Source organism: Syngnathus typhle, linkage group LG3, assembly GCF_033458585.1.
Source record: "Syngnathus typhle isolate RoL2023-S1 ecotype Sweden linkage group LG3, RoL_Styp_1.0, whole genome shotgun sequence".
Lineage (NCBI taxonomy): Eukaryota > Metazoa > Chordata > Actinopteri > Syngnathiformes > Syngnathidae > Syngnathus > Syngnathus typhle.
The window spans coordinates 1871815-1884067 of record NC_083740.1 but is presented as its reverse complement, the minus strand read 5'-3'; the positions used below and the strand labels follow the sequence as shown (position 1 = coordinate 1884067).

General features: G+C 48.8%; 1 protein-coding gene across 5 annotated transcripts in view; it reads right to left on the bottom strand.

Moving 5' to 3' along the window:
* lrba (LPS-responsive vesicle trafficking, beach and anchor containing) overlaps positions 1 to 12253 on the bottom strand; it is a 97483-nt gene that overhangs the window by 57132 nt on the left and 28098 nt on the right. For all 5 annotated transcript variants that reach the window (XM_061275480.1, XM_061275484.1, XM_061275483.1 and 2 more), the window contains exons 34-35: positions 5650 to 5714; positions 4671 to 4779 (exon numbers count right to left, since the gene is read on the bottom strand). In XM_061275480.1, coding sequence (XP_061131464.1) covers positions 4671 to 4779; positions 5650 to 5714 — 174 coding nt within the window. The remainder of the gene's footprint in view (positions 1 to 4670; positions 4780 to 5649; positions 5715 to 12253) is intronic.

Here is a 12253-nt window from a genome sequence, read left to right as displayed (position 1 = left end):
ACGCGACCAGCGTGATGATGCGAGCGCGTCGACCGGCGATGGTAGAATTTCCATTCCGCTTGTCTGGGATTTGCCGAAGGTAAAGCGGGAGCATAAAACCTCCATTGAGCAAAGGCGAGGTAGGAATGGTTGCCATTCAAAACCCCCCCTGCTCCGCCCCTCCCCCATCCAAAACACATGGCAAGCACCGTGAAACCACACCGTTAGGCTTGTTTATAAGCGGGGAGAAGAAATAGCAGTTAACTACCCGGGGTCACTCCCCATAAAGTGGACTTGGAAATGTTAATGAAGGCGGGTCAGCGTGACGGAAAGGACAAACGCGCCAGTCTTTTCGGTGGCCGGGGTTGTTGAAGCCAGCGCGCAAACTCAATTAAATGTTCCGGGTGGCTTGGCAAACTTGCGGACCGATTTCTTGTTGATCTGTCAAATTGGCGTTGGGAGCATATTTTTTCTAACAGAGTGAAGACTCGCAAATTTGTCAGTTCGGGCATGTCGAGGTCTCCCCCGAACCAATTGCTCGACAGAATGATAATAAACAGCGTGTGGGCCGATTCTGACATTTAGCAAAAGCGAGTACGATTTAGCCGTGACACCTGGCGACACTTTAATAGCGGGCAGCACCTTCCTCGGCCCGGCCCGGCGTCTCGGCCGAGACCAAAGCGAAACAGTTGGCGTTAATCGAGTCAATTACGCAGATGCGCGTCTCCCGCAATTCCTTCAGCGCTCAAATAAATAACAGTGGATGTATTTTGGAAAGGAGAGGGGAGGGGTGGGGGCTCCGGGAAGTGACTGTGAGGTGGAAAGAACAGGGAGCACCTCCAAAAAACACCTCAGTGGCCACATGGAGCGTGCTGAGGCCGACAGTCCAAGGTTACTTTTGGACAAAGATGGCGGCAAATGCAGAGTGATGGAGTTGCGGGGAGGAGATGAAGAAGCTGCCATCCAAGCGCGCTGACCGTTCCATTAAAGACGAGGCGAGACGAAGAAGAGGAGGAGGAGGAGGAAGATACTTTGTGCTGTGTTAACCTTGATGGCCGCTAGCCGGAATCTCTTTCGACTGGATTAGATTTTTTTTTTTTTTAAGCCCCAAGAGAGGAAGGGAGGGGAAAAAAATCAATAGTGGGTAGCGGCGGGATGACAGCAGCATCATTCCAGAATTGAAGCGGCTGTCAGCCATTGTCATTTGCTGACTTTTGTTCGCCATTGTTCTTTTAAACCCTCATTTTTCTCGGGGCCCATTGTCGGAATTCCCCGGTGATGTTTTATGTTGCAATTTGGAAACTCCGGGGCGAGGGGGGGGAGGGAGATCAAGTGCGAGACGTTCTTTTCTTTTTGCGAAAAAAAAAATAACGATTGCCTGACCTAAACCCCCCGCCCCTCCCTTTTTGTGTTTTGGCCATGTATTTTGCATTCTGGGCAATCAGAAAAAAGGCTGCTTTCCCCGCCACGTTCCGGACCGCGTTTGTTGTGAAGCAAACCCCGCGGGAGGACTTGTCAACGCGCGTGAGAAATTGGAGACCCTCGCGGAGCGACGGGCCGGCGGATGTGCCGCCGAGCGTCAAGAGATTGCAAATCAAGCACGCTCGTGTCTTCAAACACGGCCTTAAAGCTCGTCTCCGCTGTTTTTGTCTGCGGCAACCTTCCTCTGTCACTCTAATTGATAAACAGAGGGCTGATAGGGCGTAATGAGCCCGTGTTCTCCTGCCAATTATGCCGGTTAACCCTCCCAACCCAGCGAGAGGAGGAGAAGGAGGCGTCGCGTGACAAGTGCAGCATTTGGATAATGATGAGAGGGAGAAGTGGCGCTCCCTCTTCATTCGCATGCTTGCGTGTGACGCTTATGGCGACAGACAAGGTGACCTGAAAAGTTGGAAAATAGAAACAACAACGGTTTACATTCCTGACATCGAAGCGGGTGGACCTGTCTATCATGGCAGAAAAAAAAAAAAGAGCAGTTTGGTTGTCAGGCAAATGAATAGGATTGGCTCATATTTGAGAATTGCACTCTTCCAATTTAATTTGGATGTGTTGGCTAAAGCGCCGTTTGATCTTTCAGTCGGACTTGCCCAATGAAAGAAGCAGGCGGAGGAGGTACCGGGAGACTTCATTACGCTGACAAGACAGCGGGATGGAGGCAGTTGTGTTCCCCCGACGGTCTTCGGCTGATGCAGTCTGCCGGGAAACGCTCGCTCAGCGCAAAAGAGACGGCTAAAAGCGCTATTTTGGGAAATAAATTGACTATAAAGTCGGCGTTTGGTGTTAAGGACAATATTGCAACTGCTAAACTAGCTTTGTGGTGTCTGGACATGAGATTTTCTTTTTCTTTTTTTTAACGGCGTCAAAGTTACATCTTGCGCTCAGTCAGTGGCAGTTTATTTTCCTTATTTTTTTTCCACATTTGGTATTTTACTTATTATTATTATATATATTTATTTATTTTTATTTATTTTTTCTTCCACATTTGCTTAATTTATGCCATTATTTCTGTCGTTAATATTTGCGGATAAAAAATCTTAATTAAGTTTAGGAAATATCTAATAGAGTTTTTAAAATTAAATCAATTCCTTTTGGGGAATTTTCTTTGATTCTTTTAGCAGCAGCGGAATGATACGCCGCTCAGCTCAATGTTAATGTCGTTAATTTGTGGCGGGAGGGCCGGGCTCATTTTACAAGCTCAGCGGAGGGCGGACAATGACGGCAAACATTAATTAGCGTGCTATCGTCTGGCTCTCATTGTATCTCTCCGAGCGCCGATTCAATTACTCCATCTCACGGCGGGAGGATAAATCCAGGGAGTGTATAAGAAAAAAAAAAAGTGAAGGGGAAAAAAAAAAAAAAAGGGGATGAGAAAGAATCGAAATGACACGGGTCTTGCTCACGCTTCGCTATCTGGACCTTCTTATCTGCCCTTGTGGCCTTGAGAGCACCACATTTCATCCCTAATGAACAGCCCCATAAAAAGAGAGACTTCGATTTCTCCCCCCCCCCTTGTTCTGTTTTCCTATCTCTCCAACCCCTTCCTCCCTCTTTTCCGGTTCCCCGGCGAGATATCGCCGTCTATCATTTGTTGTGTTGCGATCTGCAGATTCCCTTCACATTAAGGATCCTATTAGATAAAGAACCTTAAAAAGGTAATTGGATTTCCCCACCTCACCGGCCCCCGTGTCAAGTTATCTTCATCGCTAGTTCGCTTTGAGAGCTTGGTAATAACTCAAGTCCCTGCTTTGAGGATTACTCCGGTTCCGTCCCGCGGAGTTCCACGCGACGTGTCACAGAGTTCACGAGTGGAGGAGAACTAAGATGTGTTTTGTCTCAGGAGCACAAGGGGATCAGAAGAAAAAAAAATCCCAAACACCTCCAGCCTGGCAGGGAGGTGTGCGGGGGCATGTTTCATTGCTCCGTTATTTTTATTATAGCGTGGACTCCATCAGGCTGAAACAGAGCTTGCAAAAAATCAATAGCGTAATATCATAGCGCGACTTATCAGGGGCTCTCACTTCTTCTCGGGGGTCACTGAGGAGCAACCCGCATTTAGGGTGGGTTGGGTGGGGTGGGGGTTCAATTGTAAAAAAAAAAAAAAAATGGTTTTAGGAATGGACAACAGGCGCTGTCAATTAAAGACAAGTTACGGCTTTCTATTACTCGTCATTATGATGGGACCGGTGTGTGTGGCTGATAGTGCAGCTTGGCTGGAAATCATAAGCAACCCTGGAGGACAGAAACAAACAATGGCTAGCAAGTCTTTGTCTATCCTGCTAGCTGCACAAACCATCTCGTCCCGTATGGACTGCCTGGTTTTCGTCTTAGCTCAAAAAGCAGTCAGCTTTTGACCTACTTTTAATACCTGAACACGTGTGGACTACAACCGGCCTCCAGGTCATTAAGTGGAATTGAAAAAAGTGCCAATAACAGCATTTAAAAAAAACAAAAAAAAACTATTAAATGGGAACGTATGAGGGAAAAATGACCATGGAGCGAGAAATAACTTTCAGATTTGACAGCGTTGGGTGGTGCCAAGGCCTGCAGTCAACCCTCCAGGCTAGAACCTCTCAGGTCTGTCTGCAGCTTCTAACGGCAGGCCGGGTCCTGAGGAAAGGCGAGGACGCCGTATTCCTGTCGCGGGGCTAGAATACACCGCCGGCGGGAGGATAATGGACAGTACAGGAAATGATTGCGAGCAGATCTAGAAAGCAGAGGGCGGGGATGGAAGAAAGGTGGAGCGGGTTGGGAAAGAGTTCCCGGTGAATGGCCACGTTTGTGCTTTAGCGGACGGGGGGTGTGACGGCTACGCCACATTAGCGCAATGTTTGCTTAGCAACATGCGCCCGTCCGCCACCAGCTTGTTTGGGACGGACCCGACTTGACGGGCCACGCCGAGTCAGCTTCTTCTTGCTTTTCACGGCTGGTGTTTTTTTTCGCACAGCAGAAAGATATGAAGTGTCAGGCCCGCTTCCTCAACTGGTCATGGTTTCCTTGTTTGAAATGTTTCATCAGATTCCAAAGCCCACAAAAAAATGCTACGTCAACACTTGTGCTAAGTCAAAATCAAAGTCAAAATAAATGTATGCTAAGCTAAAAATGCTAAATCAAAATAAACTAGATACTCTCATATATTTGTTTGTCCGTGTATAAATCACAGCGGGTTAGTATTTGGTAATCTCCGGTCTTACCTCGAAATCGGCATGTTTGTGGATGTCCTCGGCCCTCTGCCTGCTGAGGATGAACTCGGCTTCGTTGGCCACGCGGACCAGGTGGTCCTTCATGGTGTGACTCAGCAGCCTGCAGCGAAAGGAACATTTAGAAGGTACTGGAAACAGCCGTGCAACAGCCGTAAAACGAGGGGTGAAAATAAGCGCAGAAAATGGGCAGAAAATCGAATTTGCACGTTGAGAGTGAGACGTCGGCATCCCGGGGTGCGGGCGATAATTGATTTGTTAATGCGATGCGTCCGACAGGAAGGGCGGCGAGTGTCCCGCCCTATCGCCGCTTATCTCTGCTTATCAAACACGCATGTTGTGGGCGAGGAAAAGAAAAAAAAACTTGGCCGCGTGGACCCGAGAGGTCAGCGGCGTGCAAAGTGGAACAATAACAGACGAAGGGCCGGAGAGGAGGGACGGCACGGGGGTTGGAGGGAGGCGGGCTCGGGCGGGCGGGGGTGCGACTGTAACCCAAGCCTGCTGTTTCAGCGCAGGGCAGCAGGGGAGCGGAGGCGCTGGGGCCACGGCAGCCTCTTTGGCCCTGACCCGGCCCGCTATCAATAACCACCGTGATGCGAGCACACGCAACACATTTCGCCGCTTCTCAGGGAAGAAATCTACTTTTTAACAGTGTTTAAGTTTTTTTTTTTTTTTCTCTTCAATACAAGATCTACTCAGAGTCTCAGTTCATCAAGCATGAATTTTCCATATTATAAGTAGATACTTTTATATTTATAAAATCATTTTTTAATATATATTTATATAATTACATTTAATAATTGTATAAATTATATATATATCATTAATAATATATTGTATATAATCATATAAATAATTATTATAATATATAATCATTATAAATATATTACATTTTGACCCTAGAAGAGCTTTCTTTGTATAATAATAATACATTTTGACCTTAGAAGATATTTCTTTATTTCTGATTCCTTACCTGCCTTCGTTGACCAGCTCGATAAAGGCCAGTCCGGCGTTCTTCTGGATGGAGTTTTGCCATTCCTGCAAGCACAGCATAAAAAAAAGTCAACATTATTCCTTTGGATGGTATTCAGTAAAGCCAAAATATGTAAAAGAGCTTATGCTGAAATCATCCACAGCTGAAACATTGGATGAGATGGAAACGCTAACATGTTACGTTGGCGTGAGAATTAATGGGCGAGATTGAAAGAGCCGAGCTCCAAGTGCATCCATCATTCAAAACAACATACAAATTCCCTCGTCTCTTTGACCGCCGTTTTGCTTTGGAGGTGTCAGTCCAAACAACCCCAGACCCGCCATCGGGGGACGGCGAGACGAGGGATGGGGGGGGGGGGGGGGGGCGAGGCGGTCGGCGTGACTCTCATGTTCTGTTCCAACATTTCAACACCTTTCGACGCGAGCGTCAAAAGAATAATAAAGCAACAAGGTTACAGGGGGCCGGTCTGAAGCCGGCCTGGCTTTTTTTTCCCCCCCTCCTCTTTTCCCTCACTTCCTCTCCAGGGAGTTGGAGAAGTATGCATGAAAAACCTCATGTGAAAGAGTTAACGACTCAACTACTTTTGAAAAAAAACAAGACGTGCCCCTCCAAGCGGCTGCACTACATATTCCACATCACTGAATACAAATGAGCCGTGTTTTGACGGGACATTTTATTGGACTCTGAAGGTCATTCTGTTAACTGTATAGACTTGTTTCCGAAGTCTTTCAACGGTCGAGACATAAAGACAGGACTTCTGAGGATCCGCTTGAATTCCACGTCAAAGCAGTGATCAGAAAGTATTTTTGGTGAAGGTTTGAACTCCTGGCAAAATGACCGCAAAATATCTGCGTCAAAACAAAATGGCGGACTTCCAACGGCATAGCAAAAATTCTTGAGAATAAATTTGGCATCGCATAAATTCTTGAGAATAAATTTTAATGACAATTAAATTTAGCTTCAATTTAGCTTTAGTCAGCTATCTAGTACATGTGGTTAAAATTTCACCGCAATTGGACCCCCAAAAAATAAAATGGCCGCCTTCAACCAAATTGGCAGACATCTTGCATTCTTGCATCAACTCAGCTGTCATCATGTCGCTAGCTAACAGAGGAAACCGAGCGGCCCTTCGGTAAACCTAAGAAGTCCGCGGGGACGAGGGGGGTCGGAAGGAAAGATCCATTTACAAAACCTCCCCGTTTAAACCCCGACGCCTTTCGTGCCGATTTGCGAAGAAACGCGTGCGAGCCGAAGCCATCACGGCCAATCAATCGGGCGCAAAACGCGCCGTCACTCGTGCGGCCGACAACACCCGCCGCACTTAACCTCAAACTCGGAGCTGCTTTTTGTCCTGAAGGATCCGATTGGCATTGACCGTGTTTACCGTGCGCTCCAAACAAAACGGGTGCATCGGGGGAATAAGAGGCCCGGCAAGAAAAGAAGTCTCAAAGGCGTTAAACTAGGTTGCCTGCGGCCGTGGGGATATTCCAGACCGGGCCGGGCCGGGTTCTCCCTCAGCAAGCCGGATTTCAAATAAACACCACAGGAAGTCAGGCCATAAATAGAGTCTCTAGAGGAGCAAACGTTACATTTCCTTCTGAGATTTCTCGTAAATACTCGGCAGACGTTTGGTACAAAAACTGCGGCTGGCTTTGGGCCGGGCCAAGTGAGTGATGTCATTGCGTCAACGGAATTTGGCGACGGATGAAGTACACGCGCGCGTCTGCCCTAAACAATGCGCCCCACCTTAATAAAAAACACCCGGGCTGGATCGGAACGACTGCCAAAGCGGAATGGCGTCCTCGATTAAATGTTAAACAGGTCCGATTCGGGGAAAATGCTTTCGACTCAATCCTAATGTACGACACGGAGACGTATTATGGGAAAAGTCGCTCGGAGTTTTCAAACTTCTGCGCTTGAGAGCTGACAAATGTGATTTTTTTTTTTAAGGTCACGTTTTGTTAAAAAAATGTCATTTGAACATTTATGGCAAATTCACTCACTGGCTGCAAACTGGGACTAGTTAACTGCATGCGGCCACTAGTTAGTAGCGAGTAGAATAAAGCACAACAAAGCGTCCGCTCGCTCGACTCGAAAACGAGCTTTGACCAACGCCATCGGCATTTGGGGGACACAAGACTAATGGCGTCATTACTGGCTACGAGGTGGCTACTCTTGTGGAATTAAAAAAGCGATGACCCCGATCTGAGGAGCCAGCTCGCTGATGGAATATTGGATTTTTGTCTGTCCGGCGGCTTTTATGGCTTCAATTGGTGGGGGGGGGGGGGGACCACCAGCGCCCCTGATGAGAGGATACAAGCAGCCATTTGTGAACTCTCACCTTTAACCCGACCTGCCGACAGACGATAGGGTCGAGAGCGTGGGCCGCCCCCTTGGTCCCGATTGGACGCCGCGGGGAAATTTGGCGCGGTGGCTGAAGCGAGCCGAAAAAAACTGAACGGGCGCTCGGCTTGTTGTGTGTTCCGCGGCCACGACGTTGAGTCTAAGCACACATGCCACGCACTTCCGTCATTACAGCTGATTATCCATAATCAACATCCAAATATACCGCCGCCGAGACTGAGGAAAAGCAGGCCTCCAGAGCGGAGCGAACGCGGCTTTCAAATTCAAGATCGGAGGAGAGAAAAAAAAAAAAAAATCAATGTCTTTGCTGCCCCAAAACAACAAGTCATTTTTGCTTTTTGGTGGCATTGCTCATAATCACAAGTACTTGCATATTTGCAAGGCCGAGGAAGGAAGGAAGGAAGGAAACAAGGAAGGGGGGAAGCAAGGAAGGAAGGAAACAATCTTCACATTTCGTATCTTTGACTTTGACACAGATTGGACTGCGCTTCAATGACGATAAAACACAATTGCGTGTTGCAGTCCACCGATATTTGATGCGCTCAACGTTAGCTACGTACGAAAGCTAAACTGTAAATGTCCCAATAAAGCGGTGACGAAAGGTGCGAGGCAAAGTTCAAGGGTGAAACATTGGCTTGGCGGTAATTGTTTCCTCATGTTTGGTCCAGAACCCTTTCAAAGGAGGGGACCCGACGCTCACTAAAAGGCGTAATAGCCGTCCAGGGTGCGACAACTTTTGAGGCCCCGGCCGGCGCTGGGGAGTGACAAGAGTGAACTCTCCTTTTTGAACTATCAATCACGGCCGAGATGTTAACGAGCCTTTGCGTCGCCAGCTTATCCGAAGGCTCCCGAACACGTTTTTTACCAGCGGGGCGCTCGGCCCAGCAGCGGGGGATGAACATAAGAAAAGATTCCAAGGTCTTGGGCCCAGGCGACCCGCCAGGTAAGAAAACATCACTCGGAGGCGGACGGGCGGGCTGGTCGAGGCACGTCGCTCGACCGAAACGCAATTTCACAGCGCGCTCGTCGGAACAACAAAGGCGAGTCGAATTAAAAACCTTCGAGGAGACGTGCTTTTTCAAAACGGTTTGCAGGTGTTTCCAGGATGGGTGAATAAAAATGAACTTTGGCGCCTGCTCGCAAAAAAGCTAGCGACTATTTTGCAAAAACTGTTAGCAAAACAATTAGCAACAATGGAAAAGTGCATCTGTCGCACAAGCTTTGACGAAGTTACATTTTCCGTCACGCGTCCATCTGTCCATCCCCTTGAAGGACTCTCTGATCTGATTCTCGACTTGCCTTCCTGCCAGGAAGCCCGCCCCACCCCCCTTCCTCCCCCCCCGCCGCCCGCATATCTGGCAGAATTAAGTGCCAGTTGGTGTTAGTGTGTTTTCTCTGCGTCTCGCTTTTCCACGACGTGACCCTCTGAAGTGGAGAATGACGGCGGTGGGGTACGCAGCGCCGCGTGGCACGACCGTGAGGGAGGGGGTGGGGGGGGGTGCAAGAATAACACTTTGACTCGCACCGGGCTTGAACTTTTCGCTCGGCCGCTTGAGCGCACGGCGGGGTGCGCCTTCTGACAGACGGAGGGGAAAATGATGGGCCGAAAAGTATTTTCGTCCCCCGTATTCAGCGCATTCCTCGCCACTTCTCTCACCTCTCCGCCCGGGCTCCCCGAGCGGTCGGCGCAACGTGGTCTGCGACTGATCCATCAAAGCCCCGCTCGGAGGAAATATGACCGCCGAACTTGATTTATTGCTATTCGGAGGCCGCGTTCCACTTGAAACAACTTAGACTTGCAAGTAAGACGTCCTAAAATTTTTTTACAAGAATCATTTTCTGTTTTTTTTTTTTTATAGGCCAGGTTTGTCAATTTTCTAATAATTCTCATTTGCTACATTTCGTGAAGGTACGCTTCGCGTCGACTAGGCTGCTTTTCGCCGACTCGGGATTTCCTTGCCCTCAAAGTTGGCAAGCGCTTCCTGCTTTTGGGACGACCGAGTGGACTGAGGCTGTGAACTTCTTTCTGGTCGCTAACCTGGAGGTCAACGGGTGAAAGGGTCAGGGAGGAGCCAAGTGTTTGGGGAAGTCAACGTCTGTCTCCCCGCAGGCCGACCCGAGCGCCGCCCATCTGTTAAACGGGTTAACGCTGACCGGAGCCACTGGGAACAAATGATCATGTGCCCTAAGTGGATTACTGGAGAATTACGGTCACCGCTAATTGGAGGTTATTTATAGTTCTTTCGGTTCTTTTTAGATTTAGGATGGATGGCCCAGTCAAGTGGCCCTGCGCTCCGTTTCCTTCCTTCCTTCCTTGCCACTCATGTCTCAAACGCATTTCTGATAAATGGTGGAAGGATGGATGAGCTGACAGAGGTCCGGACAATAACGGCTGATCTACAGGACACAAACGCAGCTACTGGGGAGATTTATGGACCTCTGCGCACACGCTGCTCGACCGGTACGGCAACCCGTGAGATGATTTCTCATATCGGCGCCGGACCGAGGGGGTAGGGCGCCAACGTTATTTATTCATTTGAGGCTTTAAAGAAAAAGATGAGTCGGATTTAAATCTGACAAAGATTGGGAGGAAGTCAAGTCGTCCATTTTGGGCGGAGGGCCATCGTACGCGGGGAATCGATATCAACAGTTAATGTCCGCTCAAAATGGGCCTTTAATTGGAAAGGCCGTTGTTGCTGCTCGGAAAAGAGTCGGCCATCAAAGAGCGGTTTACCATCGCCTCCTCAATAGTGCCATGATGCGGCGGCCTCTCGGGGGTCCCTGATTAAAAACTGCTCTGGAGTCCCTCGCCTCCCGACCCTTCACCCCGGCTCCACTCCATCTCGGCGTGCGGGGAAATTAATTAAAATTTCACACAGAAAGAGTGCGATCGCGTCGACGATGAGGTGGGCTTGGGAATCAATCATAAACATCAACCCCCCCCCACTCTCCTGTTCGCTCAAGATGGCCGCCCGGGCGCTTCCTGTGGGAGGAGCGGGCACTTCCTGCGCTCTGGCGGGGAGGGGCCGGCTAAATGACATCATCAATCACACACAAGAGAACAAACACGCGCAAATGATTACATGCAGTAATTTAGCCCGGAGGAAAGTCTGTCCCTGCGTTCGCCTTTTTCTTGCTCACAATAAAATTACATTTGCATTAGCTGTGAAAGAATTTGGCCCAGATGATTTATGGAAGCAATCAACACTGTGCGAACCAATCCCAGTGATTCCCTGGAAAAGTGTGTGTGTGCGTGTGTGTGTAGATTAGGTGGGAATGGCTCGGCGCAAAAGGAGCATAGCCAGACTAAAAAAAAAAAAAAAGGGGGGGGGGGTGTTGGAAGCAGTCGGGCCTGGCTGGAACAATCACAGAGATTCGGCCTTTGATTAGATTAGCATTAAACAACACTCTGACAGATATGACAAATAGCGGCATTAGAGCCTGTCATTCTCGCCTCTATCTCGCCGTACTCTCCGCCGTTCAGACGGAGGCCGACGGCGCGGGAAGGGGTTAAAAAGCGGGAGACGCGCATACGGCCAGATGGCAGCGACTATTTATTTGGCAAATTAAAGCTGATAAAATAAAAAAGGAAAGCGTGGTTTCCAGTGATGTGCCATTAATCAGATGTGGGATTTTTTTTTTTGTATCACTGTGCAGTAAATTGAGAAAAACTATCAGGTTTTTATCAGCGATCCTTGTGGCTGGAATATAAATACACTATGTCCTTAAATAAATAAATGTAATCCTCAGCGATATATCTGGAGCGAGTTTTCGATCGTTTTATATTCCAAGTATTGCAGCCAATGGTCGCAACAGCCATATTGGATTCAGATTGACAGCAGTAAAGGAGCGGCGTGATGCTAATCGCCTATCCCGCAATGACGCTATCGACAGCGGCCGTCATCGATCCGCCCGTGGCTGCTTATGATCCCGGAATTAGTATTCATGAATGTGGCGGCGCGCTAAATAAACTTGGCAACGCCAGCGCCCGGGAGACAAAGGCCCAATCAATGCAAAGCACTATCAAATCGACATCATCCCGCCTCGGCGCTTCGGGGCCCAGGTCAAAGGGGAGTCGAGCGGGTCGCCCACCCTTGACCCGTGCGGCCGATATCAGCGATCAGAGGTGCCTTCGATCCGGTTTCTCGGTCCTCGTGGGGGGGGGGTTACCGGAGCAGGAATGGAGAGATAAGTGAGCGGATGTACTCAGAGTCCCGAC